This window comes from Heliangelus exortis, chromosome 3 (assembly GCF_036169615.1).
Source record: "Heliangelus exortis chromosome 3, bHelExo1.hap1, whole genome shotgun sequence".
NCBI lineage: Eukaryota > Metazoa > Chordata > Aves > Apodiformes > Trochilidae > Heliangelus > Heliangelus exortis.
Window position 1 is genome coordinate 114750474 of NC_092424.1, and position 17599 is coordinate 114768072.

Below are 17599 nucleotides of genomic sequence, written 5' to 3' on the forward strand. Positions count from 1 at the left end.
CCCCGAGCACAGCTGGGTGGCAAATTTATTCTTGCTCTTGTTACTTGTGAATACACCTTTGTTACTCGTGAATACACCTTTGTAATGCAGGGGTAAGGAAAGCACTGTTACACCTGGGGTGAAGGTGTTCAGGCCTTCTGCTTGAAGTCAGTTGCTCTCGTGCAATTCCAAGCCCAGATCCAAACCAGCACAGGCAGAGCTAGAAAATGTGTTACCCCCAGAATGTGTCCTGCTGCTTGTAGTAAAATCCTTCTGTGGCAGGATTTAGCTCGTCTTTTCCACTGGGCAACCTCGCAGCACTGGTTATGTTCTTTACCAAAAGTGCCTGTGGATAATTATAGTACCAATGGCATTACTACATGAAGAGGGAGCTCTGGAGAAGAAATCTATCTCCTCAATAGGGATGCCAGAGCTGCACCTAAAGTCAGCCTGCAGAACAGCTGTAGGTAAGAAGGAAGAAAAAGAAACAACACAAACAGGAATGGAAAACAGAAAAATAAAATTAAATGTTAATTAAAATGTAATCTTTCCTTCCTTCTTTCTTCCTTTCCCTTCCCTTTTCATAACTAAAATGAAGTCACTTTAATAAATTCTTTACACTACTCAAATACTTTCAGCCTCAGGCCCGGGTGGTTTCTGGGCTGCCAGCACACAGTGAGGCTCCTGATGAGCTTCTCCTCCCCCCACACCCCAAAGTCCTTCTCCTCAGGGCTGCTCTCCAGCCATTCTGCCCCCATCCTGGAGCTGTTCTGGGGATTTTCCCCATCCATGGCCAGGCCCTTGCCCTTGCTCAGCTCCATGGGATTTTCCCAGTCCCACCTCTCCAGCTCCCTCTGGATGTCACCCCTTCCCTCCACGTGTGGAGATGCCACCCAGAGGCACTTTAGTGTTCTTTTTTAGTCTTCTGTAAGCTCTGTTTTTATCTTCTCTGCCTCTTTGTTCTCTCTTATTTGATTTCTTTCCCCTCCAAATATTATTTTTGAGTAACAAAGAGGCTGTTGGTGGCAGCTGGTGGGGCTGAGTGGAAGGGGTCGGTGTCCATACAGTGTGTCCAGAGAAGGGAATGGAGCTGGGGAAGGGTCTGGAGCAGAAATCCTGTGAGGAGAGGCTGAGGGCAATGGGAATGTTGGGTTTGGAGGAGGCTGAGAGCTGCTTGCCCTGAGCAGCTCCCTGCGAGGAGGTTGTAGGGAGGTGGGTGCTGAGCTCTTCTCTCCAGTGACCAATGCCAGGAGCAGAGGAGATGGCCTGAAGCTGCCCCAGGGGAGGGGAGAGCAGAGCTGAGGAAGGGTTTGTGTCCTGGAACTGCTGCCCAGGGAGGTGCTGGAGTCCCCAGCGCTGGAGGTCTCCAGAAGCCGTGTCGATGTGGCACTTCAGGACACGCTAGTGGGCACTGTGGGGTTTATTCTTTCTCTTTATTTATCTATTTATTTATTTTCATTTTTGCGTGTGTGTTGACGTTTGGACTCAGTGCTCTCGGAGCCATCGTTCCAAGCTGGACAATCCCGTGAGCGGCGCCGGCAGCCCTGCGGATCCTCGGTGATCCCGGGTGACGCCGGCAGAGCCGCAGCCGCCATGGCGCCCGCCCCTGAGGCAGCGGCAGAGGCGGGAACGGGGGGGCGGGAGGGGGGTAACGCCCTGTGGCGGGAGGGCGGGGCGCGCAGTGCGCATGCGCAGGGCCCCCTCCGTACAGTAGGTGGAGTCACGCGGGCGGGTCACATGACCGCGGGGCTGTACAGTAGGAGCCCAATATGGCAGCGGCGGCGGGCGCAGGGGCTGCGGCGCTGGGGGCTGCCCGCACCTAGGGCCGCCGCTCCCCTCCTCTCACTTCCCTCTGGCTCCCCCTTCTCGGGTGGAAGGAGCCCCTCAGGGTACCTCGGAGTCAGCTGCGCCCCGTCGAGTCCGACATGAGGGAGAAGGGCCGCAGGAAGAAGGGCAGGACCTGGGCAGAGGCCGCCCGGACGGTATGTGGGGCCTGCGGCCGGGTCGTGTCCGTGTCTGTGTCCGTGTGAGGGGCTCGGAGGCGGCCGGGGAGGCTCTGAGGCCTCCAGGAGGCTCCCCGGGACTGTAGGCTGCCTCCTGCGGGGCACGGCAGCTGCTGGCCCGGCTCAGAGCCCGGGGGGGGGGTGCAACCCCCATGGCGGCGGCGGGGGAGGGGTTGGGGGGGTTCGGTGCGGCCCCCGGGTGAGGGGCTGTGGGAGCTGCTGCCCCCAGCTGCCTCCTAACAACTCACACTTAGCTACTTGCTTTGGGTTTTGTTTATTTTATTTTGACATGTCCTGTTGTTTAATGGTAACCGGGCCCAAGTTTATATGGGAAGCTTTGTTGGAGGGGGGGGGGGTGTTTCCCTCTTCTCATCTGCAAAACTCTGATTAATGGCGGTGTAAATAATATCAGCACACAGGTGGTACTCATAATGTCTTGTTTGTTTGCTTTTTTTTTTTAAATTATCCTCGGTGTATCTGTGTGTTCCGTGCAGCACAACTTAGTGCAGTAGGAGCCACTGAGTTGCCTCAGCTGGGGAAGTGAGCTAAAAACCCTAAAAGGCAACTTTTTATCTCCTAGCTTCCCAGGCTGACACAGTTTTGTCACTGTGGTGCTTTCAGGATGGGTTTGCCCTGTGGGGCAGGCACATTAGAGGCAGGATAAGAGAAAGGGGAAGTGGAGTGGTGGGACAGGAGTCAGAGGAAAGTCCACGAGTGCAACCTGCAGGATTTGAGCAGAAGTGCTGAGCTGTGAGAGGACAGCACATGCTTCAGGGGATCTGGATTTGCAGTGTGGATCCAAATCTGCCTCATGGAGAGGGGGAGGAGTTTGGGTTCTGTCATAGCCCCTCTGAAAGAGGTGTCTGTGCAAACAAGACCTGAGAAGTCTGCTTGGGAAGCAAATGTTAAATAGGCTTCTGCAGCTGAGGCTTGCAGGAACTGTTCTAATAAATAGGAATTTATGTGGACCTTGTACTTACAGCTTGAAAGGCACCAAAATAGCTGCTCTTCTTTCAGGAGATATGATGCAGCTGACTATTTTAAGAACAGGAGATACTATCCCACAGGCAAGCACTGGGGTACTTCTCTGTATGTCTTTTTGTGTGTCTTTTTTTTTTTTTTTTTTAATATTTGCTTTGAAAAAAAGAATGGAAGAATGTCTGAGTAGGGTGTAAGGGGGACCAGGACTTTTTCAGCCTGTGTGCCCTGCTGCTTATCCACTGATCTCTCCCAGAATCCACTCACAGGCTAAAACCTGTGTTTAGGAAAGCTGCAGGTTCCCCATTCCCCTGGGCTGCACACCTAGGGGGAGGGCAGGGGCAGCCAGACCTAGGGAATGATGAGGAAGTGCTTGCCAAAAACCTCTCTTCTGGCAAATATTTCCTGGTTGTGTATTTGGTGGGAATGTTAAACTATTCTGGCCAGCTCCTGCCTTCAGAAGGGTTCCCCTCTGTTTTTTGGTTTGAAATAATGTCTTTGCATTCTTGTCTGAGCTTGTGGTGGCTTCTCAGCTGGTGGGACATGTTGTAAGGATGCATGAAGTGGGCAGCTCTGAGGTAGCCTGCTCTCCTGCTCCTGATGGGTAACAAAACTTCTAGAGCTTGAGAAACCTTCTGTTTTCTCTTTGGTGTTTTTTGTTTTTTTTTTTTCTGGATTTTTAATTTGTGTGTGTGTAGCTCTGTGCTTGCTGTGGGGTGGAGTGAGCCCCAGGTCAGTGTGGAGCTGCAGGGGAGGGGGGTGGTGCCCCTGGGCTCTGACAGAGCTGGCTGTAGAGCTCCTTGTCCTGGCAGAGTTGCCCCCTGGTGCTCCCTGAGCAGCACCACCAGGTCATCAGGGCTTGGAACCAGGTGATCTGAAGGTCCCTTCCAACCCTTCCAAGTGGTTTTGTATTTCTGTGGGGTTCCTGTCTCCCCCTCTGCCTCCTCACTCTGCCACCTCTCTGCTGGGGCTTGCAGGGAGCTAAACCCTGGTGTGGTGCTGATCTGCCTCATGCCAGCTGTGCCTTCCTGACCAGGTTGCTGGGATCAGGTGCCTCCCAGTGTGAGGGAGGTGATGGGAAGGTGGGGAGGGCAGCAGTGTGGCCTTCCTGGGTGTCAGAAGGACCTCAGGTCACAGCATCACAGGGTGTTCAGGTTGGAGGAGACCCCCCCCAAGCTCATCAGTCCAACCTTTGACCAACACCACACCCAACTACCAAACCATGTCCTTAGGGACCAGGCCCAGGGATGGTGACTCCACCACTGTCCTGGGCCAGTCCAGTGCCTGACAACCCTCTCGGGGAAAAAATGTTTCCTAAATATTCCACCTGTGTGGATACAGATTGTGCAGGGCCCTGAGGGGGAGCAGAGCTGCAGTGCAGAGCAAGGGAAGGGTGCCCTGTGTGGGCAGCACCTTCAGGGAGGAAGTTCCTGTTGATAAACAACCTTTCTCTGATTTCCTGGCTCCTTCAGTGAACTTGCAGCTGCAGATGGCTGTTAACTCGTGACTTTTGGTGGCTGTCCCTGCACTAAAGTAAAAAGCTGGCTTGAGGTAAGAAGCTGATAGCACCCAAGTTTGGGTACAGAACCTGCAGGTGACAGTGCCCATCTGTAAGATAAAGACACTGCAGGTGTCTGTAACCTGGGTGTGCTCTCCAGAGAGAGGTGTAGCAGCCAGGAGCACCCAGAGGAGAGTGTGCTGGAGACAGGACAGGGGACTGGTCTGTTCTGCTGAGGATGGCAACAGGCAGATTACAGCTGCACTGGGAAACTCGAGTTTCTGTCCCTGGGTCTGTCTGCATCCGTGGAGCTGAGTCCCCCTCCTGCAGGAGCAGGGAGAGGTGGAGGGGCTGCCCTGGGCTGGGTCTCTGCCAGGGAGCTGCTGCCAGCCTCAGGCTGTGGGCAGGGCTGGGGCTGAGCTCCATCCCCTGGCTCTGGCAGCCCAGGGGGGGTCAGCAGGGAGGCTGCTGCCTGGGAGGGGGTGCAGGCACATGGGAAGCACTGAGCTGAGAGCCTGGCAGGGGTGGAAGGGCACAGGCACCACACTGCACGTGGGGAGGGGGCTCTGGTTGGGCAGCAAAGTTCTGAGCTTTGGTTGGAGAGCTCAGGTCTCAAGAGTCATCATGGCTTGTGTTTTAACCCAGTCCTTCTGGTGCAGATTTCCACAGCAGGGACACAGCCAGGTCCTGCATGCATCCTCCTCCTGCTCTCTGCTCTGCTGGGGGATGCAGCACAGCACTGAGCAGGCAGTTCATAGAACCACAGACAGCTTTGGGTGAGAAGGGACCTGAAAGCTCATCCAGTTCCAACCCCCTGCCATGGTCAGGGACCCCTCCCCCAGCCCAGGGGGCTCCAAGCCCCATCCAACCTGGGCTGAGACACTGCCAGGGATGGGGCAGCCACAGCTTCCTTGGGCAACCTGTTCCAGTCTCTCCCCACCCTCAAACTCAAGAATGTCTCCCTCATCTCCAACCTCAGTCTCCCCTCTTCCAGTTTTAACCCATTTCCCTTGTCCTCTCCCTACCCCCCCGTGTCCAAAGCCCTCCCCCAGCTTTCTTGGAGCCCCTTCAGATATTGGGAGGTTGCTCTGAGCTCACCTGGGAGCCTCCTCTTCTCCAGGCTGAACAACCCCAAGCCCTCAGCCTGGCTTCCCAGGGAGCTGCTCAGCCCTCTGAGCATTTGAGTGGCTCTGCTCTGGACACCTTCCAGGAGCTCTGTGTCCTTCTGCTGTTGGGGACTCCAGGGGGGTCTCAGCAGAGCAGGGTAAGACCCCTCCTGTGTAAGCAGCTCCCTGCTCGAGTTGTGGAGCCTCACTGTAGATCCAGTCCCTTTGCTGGAGAGAAGCCAGGAACAAGTCTCTGTGCTCTGTTTGTGTGGAGGGAAACGTGCCCTGCCCTCTGCCAAGTCTGAAGAAATTTGGTGTTTGTTTTTCATGGGAAGTCCCCTGCATGTGACCTGGGAACACAGATCTCTGCAGTCTGCCCAGCAGCCAGGTGTGGGGGTTGTGTCAGTGTGGGCTGGAGAGGAGCTCTATAAATGCTCCTTGCCCAGGTCATCTAGGAACACGAGCTGCAGGCTTTGACACTACCTGCCTGTGGGAGGAAGCTGCTGCTGGGTTTTTTCCTGTGGGCTCCAACTGACTCTGTTGGCTCTGGAGGGTGGAAATCCAGCAGGAAAGTGTCCAGAGCTGTAACACCTGGCAGGGGACATCTCTGGAGCCTCAGGTGTCCAAGTGTGGCTCTTGTCATGGTGCTGGTGGTTGCTGTTCAGCCCCTGTGATGTGAACTGAGCTGCTCTCTTGCTGGAGGGGTTTGTTTGCATCACTTGTGTCAGCTGAAGGGTTGAGATGAGAAGAGGTGCCTGAAACTGATAGGGCAGAGCAGGAGACCTGATCTGGTGTTCCTGGGCTGCCTGCCCTGTCAAACAGCAGATAATGGAGGCAGGTCAAAAGGTGAAATCAGATAGAACGCTGCTCCTTAGGGGAAAAAAAGGCAATCTTTGGCAGGTTGGTCTTCCTCAAGAGAGTCCTTTTTATGGAGGTGAGGATTCCTGGGGGATGGTGAAGGAAGGAATCTGAGCTGCTGGTTTCCCTCTGTTCTCCTGAGCTGTGTGCAGAACCGAGGGGGGACAGACCCAAATAGCAGAAGTTGCCTGTTTGTCTGCAAGCACCTGAGGGCTCACTGGCCTGCAGAACCCTGCAAAGTTTCCAGTGCTGCTGCAAAAAATATACAGAGGTTCAGAGGATTCTGTGAAATCCTCTGTAAAATACCTGTTTGAGGGACTGCTCATCCTCATAGCTGATGTTTGCTGCTTCATGTTTCAACTCCCCAGCTACAGCTTTTCAACATGCAGCTCAGCAGAGCTCTGCTCTTGTGAGACATCAGATGGACGACATCAGAAGGACACAGAGCTCCTGGAAGGTGCTCATGAGGAAGAAATTCTTTAATTTCAGCCCCAGGGTGCCCAAGGAAGCTGTGGCTGCCCCATCCCTGGCAGTGTCTCAGCCCAGGTTGGATGGGGCTTGGAGCCCCCTGGGCTGGGGGGGGGGGGTCCCTGACCATGGCAGGGGACTGGATGAGTTTTAGGGTCCCTTCCAACTGATAAAATTGTAGGATTCTAATTGTGCTTGCAAGGTAGTTCTGGTTTGGGGTTTTTTTGGTTTTTTTTTTTTTGAGAGAGAGGAGCAGTGTTTGGTTTAACAGTGGGCACAAACGTGGTGTCTGAGATGTATTTCTTCATTTCAAGAGGTCTGGGTTGCTCAAAAACTCCAGAGGTCTGGAGCTCAGCAGGTGCTTCCTGCAGGACCTGGGAACTGGCTTGTCACTTTTCTGCAGGGACTGAGTGCTGTGGGAGGTTAAATGAGTAATCAAACTTCTGGAATGAGCAGAGTGGAAGCTGCTGAGGTTTCTTCTCATTGACTTGGGCTGGGGGGTGTTTGTTGCTTTTTTTGATCCCCTAAGTGTTATCTCAGCTTCCTTCCCTGCTCTCAGGCTGTGTGCAGGGGGGGGTGAGAAGCAGGGCTTGAGGTCAGACTGCTAAAGGCTTTGCAGGGGTGGTGTGGGACAGGCATAGTGCAGTTGGTAGCCACCTCTCTGGCCACCAAGCCATTGCCTGGTGCCCTGCAAGTGTCTGCCAGCCAGGAAAATACCTTGGCAGAGGTTCCAGGGGAACAGACTCCTGGCTGCACAAGGCTGAGCAGAAGCTGGCACAGATTTTTGTCATGTGTTAACTGAGAGCTGCAGTTTTCTTCACCGTGTACCCAGACCCCTCCCTTACTGACCACAGTGCTTGGCTGTGTTGTTTTCCTGCATTTTTCTAGGGGGGCTTTGCTTTATTTTGAAGGACTTTACTGTGAAGTCAGCAGTAGCTCTGCAGATGTGGCCTCTGTTTTACCCTCTGATATTCAACTCTCCTGGATTCCAGCACCTCCAGGGAGCTGAAAGGTGCTTTGCACCCCTCTTGGGAACCTGGAAGAGACGAGTGGAGGCTTCAGAACAGTGGTTCTGATCTGGCAGTGGGACTGGAAAGGAGGAGGTGAAAGAGTAATCCACTTTAATTGCTGTAGCAAAGTGGCAGGCTACAGAACCTGCCCTTCTTCCAGTCACAGTAATCCAATTAATTATTTGTCTGCCATTTTAAAGACTCAGTTCCAAGTCCTGTGCCACTCCTGCTGGGGACTTGAACCTCTCCAGAAGTCCCTGAGTCACCACACACATCTGCTGCTTTGGAAGTGCCCTCCCTGGAGCTGGGCCAGCTCCTCTGCCAGGTTTGGAGCTGGCCCAGGGCTGGCAGTGCAGTGCTGGGCCAGGATGGGCTTGGTTGGGTTAGTAGCAGCATGACTTTTTTTTTTTTAAGAGCTAACTGAGGGGGCTGACTCAAGGGTCGTGGTTTCAGTCTGTCCCAAGGCATCAGTGGTAAAATCTTGGGAGTGTTTCCCTCCTGCAGAGCAGGGTGGAGGCAGGGAAAGGGAAAGGGAGCCAGGCAGGGAATCCCCACCTCCTGCAGAGCATCCAGCCCTGCCCTGGGAGCCAGGGAGCAGCTCTGGGCTGCTCTTCACCCTCTCCTGGGCTCCCCGAGGAAAACTCAGTCTGGAGGATCTTGCAGGTGTTTTCTTCATTCTTATTTAAAATGGTAAATGCAACCTAGGTATAAATTTTATTACAGAGCTCAGATGAACTTTTGCTCAGACTCTCTTGTGAACTTTATTTTAGCATTTTAGCATTTAGGTTACCATGCAGCCCTCCCTGGGTGAGTGTGTCTCTGGAGCTGCAGGAGCATTAAAATGGGTTTTTCTTCCTTTTTTTGCTTTTTTTTTTTTCCTCCCCTGCATAAGCTGTGTTCTCCATGCAGATCAGCTGAGGCATGTGGTTGTGTGAGCACGTCTCTCACTTTTTGTGCAAGGCTTTTCCATGTGAGGATGTTTGAGAACAAAAGCCACTTTGGTTTCCCAGCTGCAGCCTTTGCAGCATCTGCAGGAGGTGCTTACAGTGAACCTGAGCACCTGGAGTAACCAGCACCTTGGCTGTAAAGAAGTGGAAGGCTCATCTTTGACTGAGGTGTAGCTGGATTCTGGGTATCATGCAAGCTTTCTCTAAAAAAAAAAAAAAAAAAAAGCAAAACAACAACAAAAAAACCCCAAAACAAACAAAAAAACAAAAAAACAAAAGGGGGGGGGGGGAATTACAAACACTCTGTGCTTAAAGTCTGCTTTTTGGTGCACCAAGGGCTGTTTGCATGAGTGAGTAGCACAGGCTGATCAAATCACCCTGAGAGGGAAACTGGTGGTGGGGGGGAGTCAATAGCAGAGCTGTGTCTGCTGCAGGGGGTTGGATCTGGGAGCTCTGGGTGTCCCTGAGCTGAGAGGGGATCCCCTGCCTGGCTCCAGAGGGGCTGGGATCCCCTGCCTGGCTCCAGAGGGGCTGGGATCCCCTGCCTTCATCCCCCAGCTGCTCTGGGCAGGGTGCTGAAGCAGGGTCAGAGGAGAGAGCTGAGAGGTGACAGGGTGAGTGCTCTCCTGATCAGAGCTGGCAAAGCAGAACAAAGCAGAGGTGATGGCATATTTGGTGTTGCTGCCCAAATGTGCCAGTGCTGAAGATCATCCTGTGGCTTTTTGGGTCAGTTGTGCAGCTGGTGCCAACAACACTGTGTTCAACCACACCAGAAGCAGATGCTTGATACATCTGGTTAGGGTTTTTTGGGGCTGTCAAGCTCTTTGCCCTTGTGGTTGGCTTAAACCATTTGGAGGAGTGAAAACAGAGAGCCAAGAAAAGGCAAAGGTCTCCTCGTTTCTGTGTGTCTAAACCAGCTCTGCTGTGGGACCTGCTGAGAGGTCTCATCTGAATTCATCTCCCAAGGGAAGCTGCTGTAGGACACACTGAAGATAATTCCACTGGTGCTGGTGCCATGGGGCAATTGGCCCATCTGCCTCTTGCTGCTTCAGGTGCCAGGAATCCACAGAGCAGTATCAGAGCTGAGTGGAGCTGAGAATTCAGAGTGAGGCTGTGAGCTCATCACTTGAGAGCACTGGCAGTAAGCTTGTGCAAATTCTTTTTTTTTTTTTCTAGGAAGGAAAAGCCTCCAGTGATGAGGTGTGGAAGCCAAGGACAGCAAGTCCTGTGTGCCAGCCCTGTGTCTGGAGAGCATGGGAGGGGATGCAAGCTGTGGAACTCAGTTTTGCAGGATGCTGGGGCTGCTAAAGGCTTGCATGGGCTTGTGGAAAGGTGTTGCAGGTTACTAACTACCTGGAAACTCCTTATTCTGGGATTCCCAGTCAGCTTGGAGAACAGAACAGCCTCCTGGGATGCTGGGGTGCTAGCTGGTCATACAGAAAGTTCATCAAGATCTGCTCCGGCCCTGCTTGGATTGTTTTTCCAAGTATTTAGTTCAGCTTCAGGCCCCTAGAGCAGTTTCCTGCTTCTCCTGGTGTCCTGAAGAAACTGGGCAGCATGATTACAGGTCAGTTCAGATTGGATGGTAGGAACAATTTCTCCCTGGAAAGGGTTGTCAGGGCCTGGCCCAGGCTGCCCAGGGCAGGGCTGGAGTCCCCATCATGCCTGGAGGGGTTTCAGAGAAAGCCCTGGGGATGTGGGGATGAGGGACATGGGGCAGGGCTGGGGAAGGGTTGGACTCCATGATCTTAAAGGTCTTTTCCAAGCAAAACAATTCCATGATTCTGTGACTGGGAAAAGCCCCTTGTGAGTGAGTTTATTGTTCTTCCTCTGCTTTGAGAACCAAGCAGGACAGAAGTGTGTCCTGTGTGGCAGAGTGGGGATTGCTTTGCTCTTCTTGGGCAGAAGTGTTTCTGTGTCTTCTCCTGGAGCCATGGTGCAGTGTTTAGATTCTCATAATGTGACTGTGACTTCATCATTTTCCCTTGTAGGAGAGGCAGCAGCCCTGCCAGGAGAATTGTTTTGGGGGTGGGTATCTCTTAGATACAGAAATGTAATCTCATTTTCTAATAGCCAAGTGTTGACTCGTGCCTGGTGTGAGTGTAAATGTGCCTGATAAACTTCCTGGTTCCTCTCAAATGAGTGTGAATTTATTTGTCTGGCTGAAAGCAGATACAGAGCCTGCAGCTTCAGGAACTGGGCATGAAGTTACTCAGCCAGCTGGGTTATGTTCTTGCATGAGTTTTGTTTAAGCCCCAATGTTTTTAATTTCTTTTTTACTGAAGTATATAAAATAAAAATCAGTAACTATGTGACTGGGGTCTGTCTGCCAGCTCTCCAGGAGGTTTCAGCTCTCCAGGAGGTTCATTGTGCTTTCATCATCAGGTAAATTCAACTGAAAGAACTTGAGAGCTCAGTCAAGCCAGGGGCAGCAGCTGTGCCTCTCTGTAGTGCTATGACACGAGCACAAATTTTGCCTCACACGGGCAATATCTTGATTGTGTTTGGTTCTGCAGTAGTTCCATGTAAGAACATCCAAAGGAATCCTTGCTTAAACTCATTTCTGTTCATTCCAGGCCCAGCTGCTGTGCCAGGAAGCCCTCCTGATGTCACTGCAGTGGGGAAGCTTTGGGGCAGGAACTCAGCTTCTCTATTTCTCTCTCTTTGAGGCAGATTTAAAGCTTCATTTTCAAGAGCAGAAAATGCTGCAGTGCCACTGCTGGTATCTGTGTGTTCTCCTGGAACTGTTTTCAGGGGGTTTAAGGATGCTGAGTGCTCTCTTTCCTCTGGTAACTGTGCTGGCTCTGCTGGAGTCTGAGGCCACTTGTATTTTACTGGATTCTGAATTCAGAATTGATTTGATAAGATCACTTTGTACAACCACCCCCCCTCTCCTTCTGGCAAGTCATGGGGTTTGTGTCCTCCTGGGAAGAGTTTTCTTCCCAGCTTTTCATGTGGGGAAATCTGAATTCACTCTTAAACCTCTTGCAGGAAGCAACAATAAACATCACCTCTTGCAGCTTGCAGTTTGACTCTTCCGAAGCTTTTCCTGAGCTCAGTCTGTGCTCTGATCTGAAACACCAACCCCATTTACTCCTCTCCTCCCCTGTGCTTCCTGGCACAGGCAGAGCACAGGGGGATTTGTGGCTGCTGAGAAGCTGTGATGGGCTGGAGTTCTGGCAGGGCTGGTGCCATCTGAAAGGGCTTCAGTGAGTAAATGGTTGGTAGCACAGAGCACTGGCTGCTCCTGCTTCCCTCTGGAGGCAGAGCCAGGCTGGAGGATGGAAGTGTCTCCTTCTTGTGGCCAGGAACTTCTCCAGGGGTCAGCAGTGTCTTCTGGGGGGCAAGAGGCCAGTGGTGTCCTGGGGGGAGATCACCCCTGGAATCCTGGATCCAGTTTGGGGCTCCCCAGTTGAGGAGAGACTGGGATCTACTGGAGAGAGGCCAAGGGAGAGCCCTGAGGGTGCTGAAGGGACTTGAGCATCTCTGCTGGGAAGGAAGAGTGAGAGCCCTGGGGCTGTTGAGGCTGGAGAAGAGAAGGCTGAGAGGGGATCTGATCAATGTCTCTGAATCTCTGAGGGGTGGGTGTCAGGAGGAAGGGGCCAATCTCTTGTTGGGGGTGCCCAGGAACAGGACAAGGAATAATGGGTTGGAGCTGGAACAGAGGAAGTTCCAGCTCAAGCTGAGGAGAAACTTGTGGAGTGTGAGGGTGAGGGAGCCCTGGCCCAGGCTGCCCAGAGAGGTTGTGGAGTCTCCTTCTCTGGAGCCTTTCCAAACCCCCCTGGATGTGTTCTGTGTGTCCTGCCCTGGGGGATCCTGCTGGGGCAGGGGGGTTGGACTGGAGCAGCTCCAGAGCTCCCTTCCAACCCTGACACTCCGTGGTTCTTCACTGAGGAGCATTTTGAAGATGAAGCTTTTGGCCCAGCTGGCAGATGCTGCCTGAGGGGATGGAGCCTGTGGGGCTCAGGCACTGCCAGGATCTGGGGTCCCCCTACACCCCTGGGGGCTTCACTCTGCTGTCACCTGGGACATCAGCTCTGGAGCCTGGGCTGCACCCCTGGGTTTGGGTTTCCCCAAACTCCTGTAACTCCTTCCTGTGCCTTGTGCAGGAATGCAGCTCAGAGCAAGGTGACAATGCTGGGGACTGTCCTGAGATTCCAGGGGCTTTTGTGGTGGAGTCCCCATCCCTGGAGGTTGTAAAATCTGTGTCGGTGGATGAGGCACTTCAGGATATGCTGCAGTGGCCATGCTGGGGTTTTTTGGCTTGACAGTTGGACATGGTGATCTTGGAAGTCTTTTCCAACCATGACAATCCTGTGAAAAGCTCCCCAGTCTCTGTGATGTCCCCCTTGGTTTCCAGTGTTTAATTTCCATCTGGCTTCAGTTTTATTTCCTTCCTACCAACCCACCGAGGGACTGAGTGTTGAGAGGGACTCCTGGGGCAGCCCTTCTTTAAAAGTAAGTGCAGTATAAATGTAGTTTTGCTTTCTCCTGTTCAATCTTATTAAATATGGGTGTACCTCTGGGATTTCTGAGCTCAAAGCTTATTCTTCTGTAGGCTGGACACAGCTCTTCTGGCAGCAGGGGCTCAGCACTCAGACACTTGGGCATGGAAATTCAGTAGCACAATGTTTGGGCTCTCCCAGCTTTGCCTCTCAGTACATCAGAGTTAATTCAGCTCTCCTGAACTCCCGTTGAAGGGCAGATCCCATCCTTACTGCTGTGAAAAAGTCAGTTTTTCATGTGACTGCTACATTATCAGTTAATTTATCTTCCAGCAACCAGTGGGCAGGAAAATAGGAAACTCTCCTGGTGCAGGTTGCTGCCATCAGAACAGCCAGGCTGAAGGCTTCCAGCTGAGATTCAAGGCTTGAGCTGGCTAATCTCTGTTTTAGAGTATTAACACACAGCATCACGTGCAGAGTCTGCTTCTTACCCGTGTTAAAATCTTCAGAGGCAGCTGCAGGTCTGCAGGGTCTCTGCTTCCTCCCTGCAGCTGTTGCCATCTGAACTCTGAGGTGTCAGCTCCAGCTGGGAGATGAGCACTGGGGTTGCTCAGAAAGCAGCAAAGGGGATTCTCTCCTGTCAGCAGTGTTGTAGGAATACTGGATTTCTCAATCAGGAGGATGGGCATCCATGTCTGAGCTTGGGTGGGTTTTTTCTGCTATATAAACATTTATTCTGGAAAGGCAGCTGAAGTACCCTCCTGGTTTGACCTTCTGGCTTTGGGACAGGCAGTGAATTAGAACCTGGAACCATGTGGCAAGGCAGCCCTGGAGCCCTGGTTATCAGCAGTGCTTGTCTTAATCTTGGACTGCCACTTCAGCCCTGCTTCAAAGGGTTTCCCTTACTTTTCCTATGCAGAAAGTGTTTGCAGGTGGTGACCTTACTGTGCTGCTGAAGGCTTTCATCTCTTCTGTGCTAAAATAAATTCTGCAAAAATGGTTTGGCTTTTTCTCCTGAATTTTCAAGTTTCTGAATTGTAGATGAGCACTTAACTCCAGTAACAAACAGTTTTTATTTGCAGGGTTATCTGCAAACAGTGTTCTTTCCTTCACCTTTCATTTTGATGTTTCTCTGAGGCTTCCAGTCTGTCTTTGACATGATGTCTCTTCTCCAGCTGCATACATCTCAATGTTTTCCAGTCTTGAAGGGATGAGCAGAGAAACTTGATGTGGAAAGACAGCAGCCTCCAGAAGAGCCACCCTGCTTCCAGTTCCCTACCTCTATTTTCCACCGTAACTTGAGCATGGAAATCCCATGGCTCCAGTCAGCCCTGGCCCTCAGGATCATCTCTATCTTATTTTGTGGGTATTTCAGAAGCTGAAGCTCCAGTGACCTTATGTCTTTTGCTGCATCCTTGTGGAAGTGGGGGATGGCCCCTTGTCTTCTGCTCCTCCTCCTGGCCCTGCAGGCTTCCCACCCCTTGGCCTCTGCAGGGAAGTCTTGCAAAATATTGGTGTCTTGCATGAAATCTGCTTCTCCCTCCCTTCCTTTCACCAAGGAGCCTCTTGTATGTGCTGGCTTCAGTTTCCCCTTCAGTTCTTTTCTGCCACTTTTTTTTTTTTTTTTTTTTTTGTGACAAAGCACCCCCAGCAGTGTGTGCACATGGGAACCCCATCAGCAGAAGGACACAGAGCTGTTGGAGCCAGTGCAGAGGAGGCCCTGGAGCTGCTGGGAGGGCTGGAGCAGCTCTGCTCTGGAGCCAGGCTGAGAGAGTTGGGGGTGTTGAGGCTGGAGAAGAGAAGGCTGCAACGGGGAGACCTTAGAGCACCTTCCAGTGCCTGAAGGGGCTCCAGGAAAGCTGGGGAGGGACTTGGGACAAGGGCCTGGAGGGATGGGACCCTGCGAGGGGGAAGGGTTTGCAGCTGGGAGAGGGGAGATGGAGAGGAGATCTTGGGCAGGGAGGGAGGGAGGGAGGGAGAAATTGTTTGGTTGGACTTGGTGATCTCAGAGGTCCTTTCCAGCCATGAGCATTCTGTGATTCTCAGGTGTGGGCCATGGGTTAGTGGTGGCCTGGAATAAGGTGATGTCCTGGCTGGGCTGGAGTGGGATAGGACAAGGGGGAAGGGTTTGGAGCTGGGAGAGGGGAGCTGGGGCTGAGATGTGAGGGAGAAATTGCTTGGGGTGAGGGTGCTGAGCCCCTGGGTGCCCAGGTTGCCCAAGGAAGCTGTGGCTGCCCCATCCCTGGCAGTGTCTCAGCCCAGGTTGGATGGGGCTTGGAGCCCCCTGGGCTGGGGGAGGGGTCCCTGACCATGGCAGGGGGGGCACTGGGGGGGCTTTGGGGTCCCTTCCAGCCTGTGATCTGGTGAGAAGTATTCCTGCTGCCTGCCCTCTCTGCAGTGGCTGAAGGGAATGCAAAGCTTGGCTGCAGTGTTGAGAACAAACAAAAATCCCTGTGGAGCTCAGCAGCCTCAGCTCTGCAGGCAGGTGGGGAGGAGCAGAGTGGCAGTGCTGGGGTAGGACAGACATGTCCAAGCACAGACTTCAGAGCTCTGAGGTTGCTGCCAGGCAGCATGAACACCTTGCCAAGGCTCAACAACTCTTATGGTTGCGAGAGGGATTTTTGCATTTCAAGGTCTGTCAGATCATACTTGAACGAGTTTGTGAGGAGCTGGAGGAGCTGCTCTCTCCTGAGAGGTTTCACTGCAGCAGAGATGATTTGCTCAATGAATAGATTCAGGTATTTTTTCTCCACCTAGGGTGAAAAAGCACGAAAGGTGGTGACTGTTTTACTGCAGAAAATCAGGGTTGTTTATCCTGTCCTGGCTGCAATTATTGGAGGACAAATTTTTCCAGTTGATATGATATTTGTAATCAATTTTTTTTCCCCCACTCTTAAACATTAGACAAGGTGGAGTTTTAAGAAGGTTTTTCTCATGGTTGGTGACACATTTTACTGCTCTGGTGCCTGTTCTGGTGAGTTCAGTTAAGGCTGCACTGAAACAGCCCTCTCTCTTTTTGGGTGTTTGGGTGTCCCTGGCTAAGGCCACTTTGCAGCAGGAGGTTTTGTGAACCTCTCTGCAGCAGGACCAGTCTGGGATGCCTGACAGGCTGCCTGCCTCACCTCTGCAGAGCTTCATCTTCCCAGATCCTCCTGAACTCCAAATCCTTGGCACCCGAGGTCTAACACGGGGTAAAAATAGCTCTGGAGGCTTTGGCTCCCAGCCTGCCCCTTGCATTTGTGCAAAGCAGCCTGCAAATGTCTGTGTGAGGGACTGGGCACCCATCCTGCACCCACACCTCACTGCACCACGGCAGGAAACCCAAAGAGGAGTGGGGAATTGGGGAATTGGGGAATGCTGGGGCTTGGTGAGCAAACCCCCAGAGCTGCCCCGTGCAGCCTCCCGGGTTCTTCCTTTCCTTTTGGGACCCTTCTTCCCTTGGCAGAAGGATGAACCTGAGCAGGACCCCGGGCTGGCAGCCCCTGGAGGTGATGCAGCTCCTGCTTCTTCCTGCAGGTCCTGCCTGATATTTGCAAGTCAAAGGTTGGTTTGCAAAGGCTCCAGCTGCTGGTGCCAGGTGGGGAGGTGTCAGCTCTGCCCTCCCTCCTGCCTCTGCTCCTGAGGCTGCTTGGCAAACTCACTTGTAAAACCCTTCTGTCTGGGCTGTGGAGGCTTGCTTTGCTGGTGCTGGTTTGGTTTTTCGTTTTGTGTTGTGTTTTTTTCAAAATTTATTTTAAAGGTAAAATTATTTTTAGCTGGGCTGAGGTCGCTGACCTTGTTTCCCAGGCCCGTCTTCCAGCACCAACAGGGACACTTCAGCTCACAGAGTTTTGGTGTTTTAATCGGGTGTTCAGTCAGTGGAGACAAAATCTGGCTTCTTGGCAGGAAGTTAAATAAGAGAACTTAAGTTTAGCAGCTGGCTGTGTTGCTCCTAACATGTCCCTGCCTTCCTGAACAAGTGCTCAGAACTCCTCCTGCAGGGCTGGAGCCAGAGCTGGCATCAGGGGAGCTCTGCCCCGTGGCAGGGTGGCTGCCTGGGGACTTTCTGGTTTTCAGCCTTCCTCCCTGGGCTGCTGCCCCTGTGTCCTGGGACTCTGCCCCCTGCCCTCTGGCACTGCCATTTATTTTCTTGCAGCAGACCTGCACCCCCTGCTGCCCTCTCCTTCTGGTCTCCTTCCAAAACCTACAGACAGGGCTTGCTTAGGATTATTCTTGCTGATATTTGTGACTTTCTGGGGTCACTTATGGTCACTGCTGTGTTAACTCCTCAGCCTTGGCAAACCTTGAGGAGAGGGAAGTTCTGCATG

The 17599-nt window shown here is 52.7% G+C and overlaps 1 protein-coding gene across 1 annotated transcript in view; it reads left to right on the plus strand.

The window, feature by feature from the left end:
* Nucleotides 1-1706: 1706 nt before the first annotated feature.
* ASXL2 (ASXL transcriptional regulator 2) overlaps nucleotides 1707-17599 on the plus strand; it is a 106475-nt gene continuing 90582 nt past the window's right edge. The window contains exon 1 of the mRNA XM_071742300.1: nucleotides 1707-1961. Within this exon, the coding sequence (XP_071598401.1) occupies nucleotides 1905-1961 (57 nt within the window). The 5' untranslated portion in view covers nucleotides 1707-1904. The remainder of the gene's footprint in view (nucleotides 1962-17599) is intronic.